Below are 20,000 nucleotides of genomic sequence, written 5' to 3' on the forward strand. Positions count from 1 at the left end.
ATTTTTGAGCATGTCAAATTAAAACATATTGCAAATGGACAGCCGTGCACCTGGTGATTGGAATGGGTTACCAGGAGCACATTTTAAAAACGTTTTTTAATGCCTTTAGGGGGAGCAAGGGGTCTACGGTTGGGTAGGGAGCACCCCCCACCCATGCCCATCCAATAGGGGGCGCCCCTGGTCATTTTGGACGTTTTTCAAAATGTTAAAAACAACAGAGTCCCACTTCTCCCTCATCATACATGACACATAGACCATCTAGGTTGATTCATGGCTTAACATAGGGCTATATGTCATTCGGGCAGTATAAATGCCATTTGGACATGGTTCACTGACTTTTGGGTTTGGAAACCAACTTCCTATGATCGCACATGGCAAATGGACATAACATCCTGATTTGGCACTTTCAATACTTTCATATTGCATTTGGACATTTCTTATGGCATTTGGGAATGGTTCACTGACTTTTGACTTCGACGTTTGACTTCCTATGAAATCATATTGCAAATTGGCAAAACATATGCCTTATGGACAAGTAAAAAAAATATGAGAATATAATATGACAAAGGTATGTTCATACAGTTCTTATACATATATAATTGACAAAAAAAATCGAAAGAATTTTGAAAAACGGTCTAGAGAGCACTTTTTTAGAGGGTGATACATTTTTGTGTTTTTTTTTTCACATTTTCAAAATTTGACCCTTGGGTCTTGACTTGATGTGCATTTGCAATATGACAATTTACTGTGGAGCGCGCTTGCCATCTTATGGATTTTTGCTGTGTGACACTTGGCATTTTCCATATGAGATTTGCCATAAGCTTTGAAATAAATGCCGTCCATTTGAGTGGTATTGGACATCGTGTATATGTTTCGTACGGTGCCAATATGTTCCCATTCATAATTGTCCATTTCAGGATGGACACACACACACACACACTGGACACACACTGGACACACAAACACACACACACACACACACTGGATATACACACACACACACACACACACACAGGATACACACACACACACAGGACACACACACTTGAATTAGGACTTATTCTTTGTCATATTCCTCACAGCAGTCAACACTCACATTTTCTAAGCCCAGGTTTCATTGTGTTCTCTCCACCATTTTCCACACTGTAGCGGTAAGCAGAAGAACAGACAGTCAATGAGTGATACACACACACACACACACACACACACACACACACACACACACACACACACACACACACACACACACACACACACACACACAGAGTCAGCATAGAACTTTGTCCAAGTGGTGTTAAGAATGTTTGTCATAACTAGCCTGATAAGTCAAACATGTCTGATATGAACATTGACATAAACCCTCTACATACTTGAGTTTCTCCAGTCTGCAGTGTGGATCCTCCAGTCCAGCAGAGAGCAGTCTGACTCCTGAGTCTCCTGGGTGATTGTAGCTCAGGTCCAGCTCTCTCAGGTGTGAGGGGTTGGACCGCAGAGCTGAGACCAGAGAAGCACAGCCTTCCTCTGTGACTAGACAGCCTGACAGCCTGCAAAGAGTCAAATCATAATAAAATCACACTGACATTCTTTGGTGGTGAAAATAGTGGCAGTATATATTTTTTCTACATATTCAGATATATCAGTGTCCTGAAACCTGCCATATCTATTCATAAAATAATGTATCATTACTAGAAATGACAAATGATCAAAGTATTGCTTGTTGAGAGAAAAATGTATAGTACAAATATTTGAGTAGACTGACCAGACCAGTTTAAAAAGCAGCATCAGTCAAAAGACTCAGATTTAGATTGTATTGAGTATACAGTCCACACCATATCTATTTTGACAGTGAAGATAACATTTTAAATGTGGCTCTAAACTCCAACATTTTCGATTTCAGATCAAATGTTTCATATGAGGTGACAGTATATAGTGTCACCTTTTATTTGAGGGTATTTTCATACATATCTGTTTCACCATTTTGAAAAATAAAAGCACTTTATGTATCTAGTCCCCCTATTTGAAGAAGTCATAAGTATTCTGACCAATTCACTTATAGTGTATTAAAGTAGTCACAAGTTGAGGATTTGGTTGGTTTACTCATTGGTATGATTTGCAGTTTGTTTTGGTTGTGTTTTGGGTTATGTTTCAACTTCATGTAATTGTCAATAAAAGCCTTTGACACTCATGAAATGCTTGTAATTATACTTCAGTATTCCATAGTAATATCTGACCAAAAATATCTAAAGACACTGAAGCAGCAGACTTGTGAAAAATAATATTTGTGTCATTCTCAAAACCTTTGGCCACGACTGTATATGTATGAATACCTTTAAATAAAAGGTGACATTCTGTACTGTCACCTAATATGAAACATTCGATCTCAAATCCAAAATGATGGAGCATAGCACCACATTTTAAACTGTAAGCTTCACTGTCCAAACACATGTGCTGTGGACTATGTGTGTCTGGTAAACACGTGGATCTGGTGAACAGTTATCACTTGTTGACCAACTACAGGAATACTGACCTCAGAGTCTCCAGTTTACAGTGGGGATTCCACAGTACAGCAGAGAGCAGCTTCACTCCTGAATCCTTCAGGTCATTGTTACTCAGGTCCAGCTCTCTCAGGTGTGAGGGGTTTGACTCCAGAGCTGAGACCAGAGAAGCACAGCTTTCCTCTGTGACTAGACAGCCTGACAGCCTGCAAAGAGTCAAATCATATTAAAATCACACTGCTATTCTTTGGTGGTGAAAATAGTGGCAGTATATTTTTTAAACATATGAAACCTTCCATATCTATTCGTAAATTAATATATCATCATTAAAAATGACAAATGATCAAAGTATTGCCTGCAGATAGAAACATGTATAGTACAAATATTTGAGTAGACTGACCAGACCAGTTTAAAAGCAGTATCAGTCAAAAGACAGACAGTGAGGTATCAGATTTAGATTGTATTGAGTATACAGTCCACACCATATCTATTTTGAAAGTGAAGCTGACATTTTAAATGTGGCTCTATACTCCAACATTTTGGATTTGAGATCAAATGTTTCATATGAGGTGACTGTATAAAATGTCACCTTTTATTTGAGGGTATTTTAATACATGTCTGTTTCACGTTTAAAAATGAAAACACTTTATGTTTCCTGTCTCCCCATTTGAAGAAGTCATAAGTATTCTGACCAATATACTTATAGTGTATTAACCTCTACGGGCTAGGGGGCAGTATTGAGAATTTTGAAAAAAATATGTGCCCATTTTTAACTGCCTCCTACACCAACTCAGAAGCTAGGATATGCATATTATTAACAGATTTGGATAGAAAACACTCTGAATTCTCTAAAACTGTTTGAATGGTGTCTGTAAGTATAACAAAACTCATATGGCAGGCAAAAACCTGAGAAAAATACAACCAGGAAATGAGAATTTTGTGGCTGTACTATTTTCGAGTCATTGCTAATAGATCACACAGTGACAAAGGATTCATTTCGCACTTCCTACGGCTTCCACTAGATGTCAACGATCTTTATAAAGTTGATTGAAGCGTCTATGATGAACAGAGACCGGATGACAAGGAAGGGAAGTTGACGTCCCTGGGAGGTCGTCACTTCATTATTGCCCACACCTGCGCGTGCATGTGAGGCGAGACATTTTTCAAAAACGTTTTTCAAGACACAGGAGAGGTCGGGTTGAAATATTACTGATGTTTCACGTTAAAAATGGCCCTAAAGATTGATGCTAAACAACGTTTGACATGTTTGAACGAACGTAAATAGATTTTTTTTTTACTTTTCGTCGTGACTTTTCCCCCCCCGCCCTACATTTTGAGGAGCCTACTGAACGCCTAACAACATGGAACAACTTGGAGTTATTTGGACATAAATTATGAACTTTGTCGAAAGAAACCACATTTGTTGTGGACCTGGGAGTCCTGGAAGTGCCTTCTGATGAAGATAATCAAAGGTAAGGGATTATTGACAATAGTATTATTGATATTAGATGGTTCTATCCTGTATATCCTAGCCTATTGTTCTTAGCACAGCACCCCGTTTATTGCAAAGTATGATTTCCCAGTAAAGTTATTTTGAAATCTGGCAATGCGGTAGCATTTACGAGATGTTCATCTATAATTCTTTGAATGACAATATTATAATTGACCAATGTTTTCGAATAGTAATTTTGTAAATTGTAACGCTGATTCACCGGAAGCATTTGAGGGAGAAAAAAAATCTGAATTTCACCGCTACTGTAAAATGCTGTTTTTGGATATAAATATGAACTTGATGGAACAAAAAATGCATGTATTGTATAACATAATGTCCTAGTAGTGTCATCTGATGAAGATCATCAAAGGTTAGTGCATAATTTTAGCTGGTTATCTGCTTTTGGTGACGCCTGTCTTTGAATTGACAAAAGATTACACACAGCTATTTTCAATGTACTGTCCTAACATAATCTAACTTTATGATTTTGCCGTAAAGCCTCTTTGAAATCGGACAATGTGGTTGGATTTAGGAGATGTTTATCTTTCAAATGGTGAAAAATAGTTGATTGTTTGAGAAATTGAAATTCTTAGATTCTTGCAGATTTGAATTTCCTGCCATGGTCTCTTGACAATAAATCCCAATACCGGGATCAGGTTAGTAGTCAAAGATTAGTGTTTGGTCGTAAACGAATCATCAATAATAATGAGTGAGAAAGTTACAGAGGTTACAACAAAACATGCTAACCTCTCACAATTGCCCATAACAGGGATACAACAAAACATGCTAACCTCTCACCATTACCAATAACAGAGGCTACAACAAAACATGCTAACCTCTCACCATTACCAATAACAGAGGATACAACAAAACATGTAAATCTCTCACCATTACCAATAACAGAGGCTACAACAAAACATACTAAACTCTCACCATTACCAATAACAGACGCTACAACAAAACATGATAACCTCTCACCATTACCAATAACAGAGGCTACAACAAAACATGCTAACCTCTCACCATTACCAATAACAGAGGCTACAACAAAACATGCTAACATCTCACCATTACCAATAACAGAGGCTACAACAAAACATGCTAACCTCTCACCATTACCAATTACAGAGGCTACAACAAACATGCTAAGCTCTCACCATTACCAATAACAGAGGCTACAACAAAACATGCTAACATTTCACCATTACCAATAACAGAGGCTACAACAAAACATGCTAACCTCTCACCATTACCAATAACAGAGGCTACAACAAAACATGCTAACCTCTCACCATTACCAATAACAGAGGATACAACAAAAAATGTTAACCTCTCACCATTACCAATAACAGAGGCTACAACAAAACATACTAACCTCTCACCATTACCAATAACAGAGGCTACAACAAAACATGATAACCTCTCACCATTACCAATAACATAGGCTACAACAAAACATGCTAACCTCTCACCATTACCAATAACAGAGGCTACAACAAAACATGCTAACATCTCACCATTACCAATAACAGAGGCTACAACAAAACATGCTAACCTCTCACCATTACCAATTACAGAGGCTACAACAAAACATGCTAACCTCTCACCATTACCAATAACAGAGGCTACAACAAGATGCGCTAACCTCTCACCATTACCAATAACAGAGGCTACAACAAACATGCTAACCTCTCACCATTACCAATAACAGAGGCTACAACAAAACATGCTAACATTTCACCATTACCAATAACAGAGGCTACAACAAAACATGCTAACCTCTCACCATTACCAATAACAGAGGCTACAACAAAACATGCTAACCTCTCACCATTACCCATAACAGATGCTTCAACAAAACATGCTAACCTCTCACCATTACCAAAAACAGAGGCTACAACAAAACATGCTAACCTCTCACCATTACCAATAACAGAGGCTACAACAAAACATGCTAACCTCTCACCATTACCAATAACAGAGGCTACAACAAAACATGCTAACCTCTCACAATTACCAATAACAGAGTCTACAACAAAAAATGCTAACCTCTCACCATTACCAACAACAGAGGCTACAACAAAACATGCTAACCTCTCACCATTACCAATAACAGAGGATACAACAAAACATGCTAACCTCTCACCATTACCAATAACAGAGGCTACAACAAAACATGCTAACCTCTCACAATTACCAATAACAGAGGCTACAACAAAACATGCTAACCTCTCACCATTACCAATAACAGAGGCTACAACAAAACATGCTAAGCACTCACCATTACCAATAACAGAGGCTACAAAACATGCTAACCTCTCACCATTACCAATAACAGAGGATACAACAAAACATGCTAACCTCTCACCATTACCAATAACAGAGGATACAACAAAACATACTAACCTCTCCACATTACCAACAACAGAGGCTACAAAAAAACATGCTAACCTCTCACCATTACCAATAACAGAGGCTACAAAACATGCTAACCTCTCACCATTAACAATAAGAGGTTACAAAACATGCTAACCTCTCATCATTACCAATAATAGAGGCTACAACAAAACATGCTAAACTCTCACCATTACCAATAACAGGGGATACAACAAAACATGCTAACCTCTCACCATTACCAATAAAAGAGGCTACAACAAAACATGCTAACCTCTCACCATTACCAATAACAGAGGCTACAACAAAACATGCTAACCTCTCACCATTACCAATAACAGAGGCTACAACAAAGCATGCTAACCTCTCACCATTACCAATAACAGAGGCTACAACAAAACATGCTAACCTCTCACCATTGGCAATAACAGAGGCTACAACAAAACATGCTAACCTCTCACCATTAACAATAACAGAGGCTACAACAAAACATGCTAACCTCTCACCATTACCAATAACAGAGGCTACAACAAAACATGCTAACCTCTCACCTTTACCAATAACAGAGCCTACAACAAAGCATGCTAACCTCTCACCATTACCAATAATAGAGGCTACAACAAAACATGCTAAACTCTCACCATTACCAATAACAGAGGATACAACAAAACATGCTAACCTCTCACCATTACCAATAACAGAGGCTACAACAAAACATGCTAACCTCTCACCATTACCAATAACAGAGGATACAACAAAACATGCTAACCTCTCACAATTAACAATAACAGAGGCTACAACAAAACATGCTAACCTCTCACCATTACCAATAACAGAGGCTACAACAAAACATGCTAACCTCTAACCATTACCAATAACAGGGGCTACAACAAAACATGTTAACCTCTCACCATTACCAATAACAGAGGCTACAACAAAACATGCTAACCTCTCACCATTACCAATAACAGAGGCTACAGCAAAACATGCTAACCTCTCACCATTACCAATAACAGAGACTACCGCAAAACATGCTAACCTATCACCATCACCAATAACAGAGGATACAACAAAACATGCTAACCTCTCACCATTACCAATAACAGAGGCTACAACAAAACATGCTAAGCACTCACCATTACCAATAACAGAGGCTACAAAACATGCTAACCTCTCACCATTACCAATAACAGAGGATACAACAAAACATGCTAACCTCTCACCATTACCAATAACAGAGGATACAACAAAACATACTAACCTCTCCACATTAACAATAACAGAGGCTACAAAAAAACATGCTAACCTCTCACCATTACCAATAACAGAGGCTACAAAACATGCTAACCTCTCACCATTACCAATAACAGAGGCTACAAAACATGCTAACCTCTCACCATTACCAATGATAGAGGCTACAACAAAACATGCTAAACTCTCACCATTACCAATAACAGAGGATACAACAAAACATGCTAACCTCTCACCATTACCAATAACAGAGGCTACAACAAAACATGCTAACCTCTCACAATTACCAATAACAGAGGCTACAACAAAACATGCTAACCTCTCACCATTACCAATAACAGAGGCTACAACAAAACGTGCTAAGCACTCACCATTACCAATAACAGAGGCTACAAAACATGCTAACCTCTCACCATTACCAATAACAGAGGATACAACAAAACATGCTAACCTCTCACCATTACCAATAACAGAGGATACAACAAAACATACTAACCTCTCCACATTACCAACAACAGAGGCTACAAAAAAACATGCTAACCTCTCACCATTACCAATAACAGAGGCTACAAAACATGCTAACCTCTCACCATTAACAATAAGAGGTTACAAAACATGCTAACCTCTCATCATTACCAATAATAGAGGCTACAACAAAACATGCTAAACTCTCACCATTACCAATAACAGGGGATACAACAAAACATGCTAACCTCTCACCATTACCAATAAAAGAGGCTACAACAAAACATGCTAACCTCTCACCATTACCAATAACAGAGGCTACAACAAAACATGCTAACCTCTCACCATTACCAATAACAGAGGCTACAACAAAGCATGCTAACCTCTCACCATTACCAATAACAGAGGCTACAACAAAACATGCTAACCTCTCACCATTGGCAATAACAGAGGCTACAACAAAACATGCTAACCTCTCACCATTAACAATAACAGAGGCTACAACAAAACATGCTAACCTCTCACCATTACCAATAACAGAGGCTACAACAAAACATGCTAACCTCTCACCTTTACCAATAACAGAGCCTACAACAAAGCATGCTAACCTCTCACCATTACCAATAATAGAGGCTACAACAAAACATGCTAAACTCTCACCATTACCAATAACAGAGGATACAACAAAACATGCTAACCTCTCACCATTACCAATAACAGAGGCTACAACAAAACATGCTAACCTCTCACCATTACCAATAACAGAGGATACAACAAAACATGCTAACCTCTCACAATTAACAATAACAGAGGCTACAACAAAACATGCTAACCTCTCACCATTACCAATAACAGAGGCTACAACAAAACATGCTAACCTCTAACCATTACCAATAACAGGGGCTACAACAAAACATGTTAACCTCTCACCATTACCAATAACAGAGGCTACAACAAAACATGCTAACCTCTCACCATTACCAATAACAGAGGCTACAGCAAAACATGCTAACCTCTCACCATTACCAATAACAGAGACTACCGCAAAACATGCTAACCTATCACCATCACCAATAACAGAGGATACAACAAAACATGCTAACCTCTCACCATTACCAATAACAGAGGCTACAACAAAACATGCTAAGCACTCACCATTACCAATAACAGAGGCTACAAAACATGCTAACCTCTCACCATTACCAATAACAGAGGATACAACAAAACATGCTAACCTCTCACCATTACCAATAACAGAGGATACAACAAAACATACTAACCTCTCCACATTAACAATAACAGAGGCTACAAAAAAACATGCTAACCTCTCACCATTACCAATAACAGAGGCTACAAAACATGCTAACCTCTCACCATTACCAATAACAGAGGCTACAAAACATGCTAACCTCTCACCATTACCAATAATAGAGGCTACAACAAAACATGCTAAACTCTCACCATTACCAATAACAGAGGCTAAAACAAAACATGCTAACCTCTCACCATTACCAATAACAGAGGCTACAACAAAACATGCTAACCTCTCACCATTACCAATAACAGAGGCTACAACAAAACATGCTAACCTCTCACCATTACCAATAACAGAGGCTACAACAAAACATGCTAACCTCTCACCATTACCAATAACAGAGGCTACAACAAAACATGCTAACCTCTCACCATTAGCAATAACAGAGGCTACAACAAAACACGCTAACCTCTCACCATTACCAATAACAGAGGCTACAACAAAACATGTTTACCTCTCACCGTTACCAATAACAGAGGATACAACAAAACATGCTAACCTCTCACCATTACCAATTACAGAGGCTACAACAAAACATGCTAACCTCTCACCATTACCAATAACAGAGGCTACAACAAGATGCGCTAACCTCTCACCATTACCAATAACAGAGGCTACAACAAACATGCTAACCTCTCACCATTACCAATAACAGAGGCTACAACAAAACATGTTTACCTCTCACCGTTACCAATAACAGAGGATACAACAAAACATGCTAACCTCTCACCATTACCAATAACAGACGCTACAACAAAACATGATAACCTCTCACCATTACCAATAACAGAGGCTACAACAAAACATGCTAACCTCTCACCATTACCAATAACAGAGGCTACAACAAAACATGCTAACATCTCACATTACCAATAACAGAGGCTACAACAAAACATGCTAACCTCTCACCATTACCAATTACAGAGGCTACAACAAAACATGCTAACCTCTCACCATTACCAATAACAGAGGCTACAACAAGATGCGCTAACCTCTCACCATTACCAATAACAGAGGCTACAACAAACATGCTAACCTCTCACCATTACCAATAATAGACGCTACAACAAAACATGATAACCTCTCACCATTACCAATAACAGAGGCTACAACAAAACATGCTAACCTCTCACCATTACCAATAACAGAGGCTACAACAAAACATGCTAACATCTCACCATTACCAATAACAGAGGCTACAACAAAACATGCTAACCTCTCACCATTACCAATTACAGAGGCTACAACAAAACATGCTAACCTCTCACCATTACCAATAACAGAGGCTACAACAAGATGCGCTAACCTCTCACCATTACCAATAACAGAGGCTACAACAAACATGCTAACCTCTCACCATTACCAATAACAGAGGCTACAACAAAACATGATAACCTCTCACCATTACCAATAACATAGGCTACAACAAAACATGCTAACCTCTCACCATTACCAATAACAGAGGCTACAATAAAACATGCTAACATCTCACCATTACCAATAACAGAGGCTACAACAAAACATGCTAACCTCTCACCATTACCAATTACAGAGGCTACAACAAAACATGCTAACCTCTCACCATTACCAATAACAGAGGCTACAACAAAACATGCTAACCTCTCACCATTACCAATAACAGAGGCTACAACAAAACATGCTAACCTCTCACAATTACCAATAACAGAGTCTACAACAAAAAATGCTAACCTCTCACCATTACCAATAACAGAGGCTACAACAAAACATGCTAAGCTCTCACCATTACCAATAACAGAGGATACAACAAAACATGCTAACCTCTCACCATTACCAATAACAGAGGCTACAACAAAACATGCTAACCTCTCACAATTACCAATAACAGAGGCTACAACAAAACATGCTAACCTCTCACCATTACCAATAACAGAGGCTACAACAAAACATGCTAAGCACTCACCATTACCAATAACAGAGGCTACAAAACATGCTAACCTCTCACCATTACCAATAACAGAGGATATAACAAAACATGCTAACCTCTCACCATTACCAATAACAGAGGATACAACAAAACATACTAACCTCTCCACATTACCAACAACAGAGGCTACAAAAAAACATGCTAACCTCTCACCATTACCAATAACAGAGGCTACAAAACATGCTAACCTCTCACCATTAACAATAAGAGGTTACAAAACATGCTAACCTCTCATCATTACCAATAATAGAGGCTACAACAAAACATGCTAAACTCTCACCATTACCAATAACAGGGGATACAACAAAACATGCTAACCTCTCACCATTACCAATAAAAGAGGCTACAACAAAACATGCTAACCTCTCACCATTACCAATAACAGAGGCTACAACAAAACATGCTAACCTCTCACCATTACCAATAACAGAGGCTACAACAAAGCATGCTAACCTCTCACCATTACCAATAACAGAGGCTACAACAAAACATGCTAACCTCTCACCATTGGCAATAACAGAGGCTACAACAAAACATGCTAAACTCTCACCATTAATAATAACAGAGGCTACAACAAAACATGCTAACCTCTCACCATTACCAATAACAGAGGCTACAACAAAACATGCTAACCTCTCACCATTACCAATAACAGAGGCTACAAAACATGCTAACCTCTCACCATTAACAATAAGAGGTTACAAAACATGCTAACCTCTCATCATTACCAATAATAGAGGCTACAACAAAACATGCTAAACTCTCACCATTACCAATAACAGGGGATACAACAAAAAATGCTAACCTCTCACCATTACCAATAAAAGAGGCTACAACAAAACATGCTAACCTCTCACCATTACCAATAACAGAGGCTACAACAAAACATGCTAACCTCTCACCATTACCAATAACAGAGGCTACAACAAAGCATGCTAACCTCTCACCATTACCAATAACAGAGGCTACAACAAAACATGCTAATCTCTCACCATTACCAAAAACAGAGGCTACAGCAAAACATGCTAACCTCTCACCATTACCAATAACAGAGGCTACAACAAAACATGCTAACCTCTCACCATTACCAATAACAGAGGCTACAACAAAACATGCTAACCTCTCACAATTACCAATAACAGAGTCTACAACAAAAAATGCTAACCTCTCACCATTACCAATAACAGAGGCTACAACAAAACATGCTAAGCTCTCACCATTACCAATAACCGAGGATACAACAAAACATGCTAACCTCTCACCATTACCAATAACAGAGGCTACAACAAAACATGCTAACCTCTCACAATTACCAATAACAGAGGCTACAACAAAACATGCTAACCTCTCACCATTACCAATAACAGAGGCTACAACAAAACATGCTAAGCACTCACCATTACCAATAACAGAGTCTACAAAACATGCTAACCTCTCACCATTACCAATAACAGAGGATACAACAAAACATGCTAACCTCTCACCATTACCAATAACAGAGGATACAACAAAACATAATAACCTCTCCACATTACCAACAACAGAGGCTACAAAAAAACATGCTAACCTCTCACCATTACCAATAACAGAGGCTACAAAACATGCTAACCTCTCACCATTAACAATAAGAGGTTACAAAACATGCTAACCTCTCATCATTACCAATAATAGAGGCTACAACAAAACATGCTAAACTCTCACCATTACCAATAACAGGGGATACAACAAAACATGCTAACCTCTCACCATTACCAATAAAAGAGGCTACAACAAAACATGCTAACCTCTCACCATTACCAATAACAGAGGCTACAACAAAACATGCTAACCTCTCACCATTACCAATAACAGAGGCTACAACAAAGCATGCTAACCTCTCACCATTACCAATAACAGAGGCTACAACAAAACATGCTAAACTCTCACCATTACCAATAACAGGGGATACAACAAAACATGCTAACCTCTCACCATTACCAATAAAAGAGGCTACAACAAAACATGCTAACCTCTCACCATTACCAATAACAGAGGCTACAACAAAACATGCTAACCTCTCACCATTACCAATAACAGAGGCTACAAAACATGCTAACCTCTCACCATTAACAATAAGAGGTTACAAAACATGCTAACCTCTCATCATTACCAATAATAGAGGCTACAACAAAACATGCTAAACTCTCACCATTACCAATAACAGGGGATACAACAAAAAATGCTAACCTCTCACCATTACCAATAAAAGAGGCTACAACAAAACATGCTAACCTCTCACCATTACCAATAACAGAGGCTACAACAAAACATGCTAACCTCTCACCATTACCAATAACAGAGGCTACAACAAAGCATGCTAACCTCTCACCATTACCAATAACAGAGGCTACAACAAAACATGCTAATCTCTCACCATTACCAAAAACAGAGGCTACAGCAAAACATGCTAACCTCTCACCATTACCAATAACAGAGGCTACAACAAAACATGCTAACCTCTCACCATTACCAATAACAGAGGCTACAACAAAACATGCTAACCTCTCACAATTACCAATAACAGAGTCTACAACAAAAAATGCTAACCTCTCACCATTACCAATAACAGAGGCTACAACAAAACATGCTAAGCTCTCACCATTACCAATAACCGAGGATACAACAAAACATGCTAACCTCTCACCATTACCAATAACAGAGGCTACAACAAAACATGCTAACCTCTCACAATTACCAATAACAGAGGCTACAACAAAACATGCTAACCTCTCACCATTACCAATAACAGAGGCTACAACAAAACATGCTAAGCACTCACCATTACCAATAACAGAGTCTACAAAACATGCTAACCTCTCACCATTACCAATAACAGAGGATACAACAAAACATGCTAACCTCTCACCATTACCAATAACAGAGGATACAACAAAACATAATAACCTCTCCACATTACCAACAACAGAGGCTACAAAAAAACATGCTAACCTCTCACCATTACCAATAACAGAGGCTACAAAACATGCTAACCTCTCACCATTAACAATAAGAGGTTACAAAACATGCTAACCTCTCATCATTACCAATAATAGAGGCTACAACAAAACATGCTAAACTCTCACCATTACCAATAACAGGGGATACAACAAAACATGCTAACCTCTCACCATTACCAATAAAAGAGGCTACAACAAAACATGCTAACCTCTCACCATTACCAATAACAGAGGCTACAACAAAACATGCTAACCTCTCACCATTACCAATAACAGAGGCTACAACAAAGCATGCTAACCTCTCACCATTACCAATAACAGAGGCTACAACAAAACATGCTAAACTCTCACCATTACCAATAACAGGGGATACAACAAAACATGCTAACCTCTCACCATTACCAATAAAAGAGGCTACAACAAAACATGCTAACCTCTCACCATTACCAATAACAGAGGCTACAACAAAACATGCTAATCTCTCACCATTACCAATAACAGAGGCTACAAAACATGCTAACCTCTCACCATTAACAATAAGAGGTTACAAAACATGCTAACCTCTCATCATTACCAATAATAGAGGCTACAACAAAACATGCTAAACTCTCACCATTACCAATAACAGGGGATACAACAAAAAATGCTAACCTCTCACCATTACCAATAAAAGAGGCTACAACAAAACATGCTAACCTCTCACCATTACCAATAACAGAGGCTACAACAAAACATGCTAACCTCTCACCATTACCAATAACAGAGGCTACAACAAAGCATGCTAACCTCTCACCATTACCAATAACAGAGGCTACAACAAAACATGCTAATCTCTCACCATTACCAAAAACAGAGGCTACAGCAAAACATGCTAACCTCTCACCATTACCAATAACAGAGGCTACAACAAAACATGCTAACCTCTCACCATTACCAATAACAGAGGCTACAACAAAACATGCTAACCTCTCACAATTACCAATAACAGAGTCTACAACAAAAAATGCTAACCTCTCACCATTACCAATAACAGAGGCTACAACAAAACATGCTAAGCTCTCACCATTACCAATAACCGAGGATACAACAAAACATGCTAACCTCTCACCATTACCAATAACAGAGGCTACAACAAAACATGCTAACCTCTCACAATTACCAATAACAGAGGCTACAACAAAACATGCTAACCTCTCACCATTACCAATAACAGAGGCTACAACAAAACATGCTAAGCACTCACCATTACCAATAACAGAGTCTACAAAACATGCTAACCTCTCACCATTACCAATAACAGAGGATACAACAAAACATGCTAACCTCTCACCATTACCAATAACAGAGGATACAACAAAACATAATAACCTCTCCACATTACCAACAACAGAGGCTACAAAAAAACATGCTAACCTCTCACCATTACCAATAACAGAGGCTACAAAACATGCTAACCTCTCACCATTAACAATAAGAGGTTACAAAACATGCTAACCTCTCATCATTACCAATAATAGAGGCTACAACAAAACATGCTAAACTCTCACCATTACCAATAACAGGGGATACAACAAAACATGCTAACCTCTCACCATTACCAATAAAAGAGGCTACAACAAAACATGCTAACCTCTCACCATTACCAATAACAGAGGCTACAACAAAACATGCTAACCTCTCACCATTACCAATAACAGAGGCTACAACAAAGCATGCTAACCTCTCACCATTACCAATAACAGAGGCTACAACAAAACATGCTAAACTCTCACCATTACCAATAACAGGGGATACAACAAAACATGCTAACCTCTCACCATTACCAATAAAAGAGGCTACAACAAAACATGCTAACCTCTCACCATTACCAATAACAGAGGCTACAACAAAACATGCTAACCTCTCACCATTACCAATAACAGAGGCTACAAAACATGCTAACCTCTCACCATTAACAATAAGAGGTTACAAAACATGCTAACCTCTCATCATTACCAATAATAGAGGCTACAACAAAACATGCTAAACTCTCACCATTACCAATAACAGGGGATACAACAAAACATGCTAACCTCTCACCATTACCAATAAAAGAGGCTACAACAAAACATGCTAACCTCTCACCATTACCAATAACAGAGGCTACAACAAAACATGCTAACCTCTCACCATTACCAATAACAGAGGCTACAACAAAGCATGCTAACCTCTCACCATTACCAATAACAGAGGCTACAACAAAACATGCTAACCTCTCACCATTGGCAATAACAGAGGCTACAACAAAACATGCTAAACTCTCACCATTAACAATAACAGAGGCTACAACAAAACATGCTAACCTCTCACCATTACCAATAACAGAGGCTACAACAAAACATGCTAACCTCTCACCTTTACCAATAACAGAGCCTACAACAAAGCATGCTAACCTCTCACCATTACCAATAATAGAGGCTACAACAAAACATGCTAAACTCTCACCATTACTAATAACAGAGGATACAACAAAACATGCTAACCTCTCACCATTACCAATAACAGAGGCTACAACAAAACATGCTAACCTCTCACCATTACCAATAACAGAGGCTACAACAAAACATGCTAACCTCTAACCATTACCAATAACAGGGGCTACAACAAAACATGCTAACCTCTCACCATTACCAATAACAGAGGCTACAACAAAACATGCTAACCTCTCACCATTACCAATAACAGAGGCTACAGCAAAACATGCTAACCTCTCACCATTACCAATAACAGAGACTACAGCAAAACATGCTAACCTATCACCATCACCAATAACAGAGGATACAACAAAACATGCTAACCTCTCACCATTACCAATAACAGAGGCTACAACAAAACATGCTAAGCACTCACCATTACCAATAACAGAGGCTACAAAACATGCTAATCTCTCACCATTACCAATAACAGAGGATACAACAAAACATACTAACCTCTCCACATTACCAATAACAGAGGCTAAAAAAAAACATGCTAACCTCTCACCATTACCAATAACAGAGGCTACAAAACATGCTAACCTCTCACCATTACCAATAACAGAGGCTACAAAACATGCTAACCTCTCACCATTACCAATAATAGAGGCTACAACAAAACATGCTAAACTCTCACCATTACCAATAACAGAGGCTAAAACAAAACATGCTAACCTCTCACCATTACCAATAACAGAGGCTACAACAAAACATGCTAACCTCTCACCATTACCAATAACAGAGGCTACAACAAAACATGCTAACCTCTCACCATTACCAATAACAGAGGCTACAACAAAACATGCTAACCTCTCACCATTACCAATAACAGAGGCTACAACAAAACATGCTAACCTCTCACCATTACCAATAACAGAGGCTACAACAAAACACGCTAACCTCTCACCATTACCAATAACAGAGGCTACAACAAAACATGTTTACCTCTCACCGTTACCAATAACAGAGGATACAACAAAACATGCTAACCTCTCACCATTACCAATAACAGAGGCTACAACAAAACATGCTAACTTCTCACCATTACCAATAACAGAGGCTACAACAAAACATGCTAACCTCTCACCATTACCAATAACTGAGACCACAACAAAACATGCTAACCTCTCACCATTAACCTCAAATAAAAGGTGACATTCTGTACTGTCACCTAATATGAAACATTCTATCTCAAATCCAAAATGCTGGAGCATAGCACCAAATGTAAAATGTAAGCTTCACTGTCCAAACACATATGGTGTGGACTATGTGTGTCTGGTAAACACATGTGGATCTGGTGAACAGTTATCACTTGTTGACCAACTACAGGAATACTGACCTCAGAGTCTCCAGTTTACAGTGGGGATTCCCCAGTCCAGCAGAGACCAGCTTCACTCCTGAATCCTTCAGGTCATTGTTACTCAGATCCAGCTCTCTCAGGTGTGAAGGGTTTGACCTCAGAGCTGAGACCAGAGAAGCACAGCCTTTCTCTGTGACTCCACAGCCTGACAGCCTGCAACAAGATCATCATGACTTCACAAACACACTGTTTATTTAACACCAGTAGTGTAGAAGGACAATGATATTCATTTCTTCCTGATGATAAGTTCTTAAATGTCATTCTATTTACTCACAGAGCAGCTCTGGAGGCTTTGACCACTGGCAGCAGCCTCAGAAGACCTTCCTCTGATCTGGAGAATTTCTTCAGGTCAAACACATCCAGCTCCTTTTCTGAAGTCAGCAACACAAAGACCAGAGCTGACCACTGTGCAGGTGACAGGTTGGGTTTTGAGAGACTTCCTGAGCTCAGGAAGCTTTGGATCTCCTCCACTAGAGAATGGTCATTCAGTTCATTCAGACAGTGGAACAGATTGATGCTCCTCTCTGGAGAGGGATTCTCCCTGATCTTCTCCTTGATGTACTTTACTGTCTCTTCATGGCTCTGTGAGCTGCATCTTGTCTTTGTCAGTAGACCTCGTAAGTGCTTCTGATTGGACTCCAGTGAAAGTCCCAGAAGGAAGCGGAGGAACAGGTCCAGGTTTCCTGTCTCACTTTGTAAGGCTTTATCCACAGCACTCTTGTAGAAAGTAACTTCAGGCTCATCTTTTGTTTTCAGTTTGTCCATGAGATTCTCATTGTTGTTGATGAATGAGAGGAACACATATACAGCAGCCAGAAACTCCTGAATGCTCAGATGCACGAAGCAGTACACCTTGTCTTGGTACAGAACACATTCCTCTTTAAAGAGCTGTGTGCACAATCCTGAGTACACAGAGGCTTCATTGACATCAATGCCAACCTCCTTCAGGTCTTCTTCATAGAAAATCAGATTGCCATTCACAAGCTGTTGAAAAGCCAGTTTTCCCAGTGACAGAATGCTCTCTTTATTCCAGTGTGGACCTGTCTCTTCTATCCCAAGATACTTTTCATTCTTCTGTTTGGTATGAAACACCACAAGGTGTGTGTACATCTCAGTCAGAGTCTTGGGCATCTCTTCTCTCTTATGTTTCAGCATGTGTTCGAGGACTGTTGCAGAAATCCAACAGAAGACTGGAATGTGGCACATGATGTGGAGGCTCCTTGATGTCTTTATGTGTGAGAGGATTCTGCTGGCCAGGTCCTCATCACTGAATCTCTTCCTGAAGTACTCCTCCTTCTGTGGGTCATTGAACCCTCGTACCTCTGTCACCTGGTCAACACACTCTGAAGGGATCCTATTGGCTGCTGCAGGTCGGGTAGTTATCCAGAGGAGAGCAGAGGGAAGCAGATTTCCCTTGATGAGATTTGTCAGCAGAACATCCACTGAGGTTGACTCTGTGACGTCCCAACAGATCTTGTTCTTCTGGAAGTCTAGGGGCAGTCGGCACTCATCCAGACCATCAAAGATGAACAGAACTTTGTACTTGTCGTAGTTGGAGATTCTTGATTGTTTGGTTTCCATTGAAAAGTGATTAAGAAGTTCAATCAAAGTGTGTTTGTCCCCTTTCATCAAATTCAGCTCCCGAAAAGGGAATGAAAACACAAATTGGACATCCTGATTTGCTTTTCCTTCAGCCCAGTCCAGAATGAACTTCTGCACAGAGACTGTTTTTCCAATGCCAGCAACTCCCTTT

General features: G+C 39.1%; 1 protein-coding gene across 1 annotated transcript in view; it reads right to left on the minus strand.

Moving 5' to 3' along the window:
• Positions 1-20,000, minus strand: part of LOC145876269 (NLR family CARD domain-containing protein 3-like) — a 27,010-nt gene that overhangs the window by 6,042 nt on the left and 968 nt on the right. Inside the window, exons 2-5 of the mRNA XM_082972064.1 lie at positions 18,522-20,000; positions 18,227-18,400; positions 1,371-1,544; positions 1,097-1,143 (exon numbers count right to left, since the gene is read on the minus strand). The exon at positions 18,522-20,000 is cut by the window's right edge and continues 286 nt beyond it. Of these exons, the coding sequence (XP_082828190.1) occupies positions 1,097-1,143; positions 1,371-1,544; positions 18,227-18,400; positions 18,522-20,000 (1,874 nt within the window). The remainder of the gene's footprint in view (positions 1-1,096; positions 1,144-1,370; positions 1,545-18,226; positions 18,401-18,521) is intronic.

This window comes from Salmo salar, unplaced genomic scaffold (assembly GCF_965601325.2).
Source record: "Salmo salar unplaced genomic scaffold, fSalSal1 ptg000536l, whole genome shotgun sequence".
Taxonomy (NCBI): domain Eukaryota; kingdom Metazoa; phylum Chordata; class Actinopteri; order Salmoniformes; family Salmonidae; genus Salmo; species Salmo salar.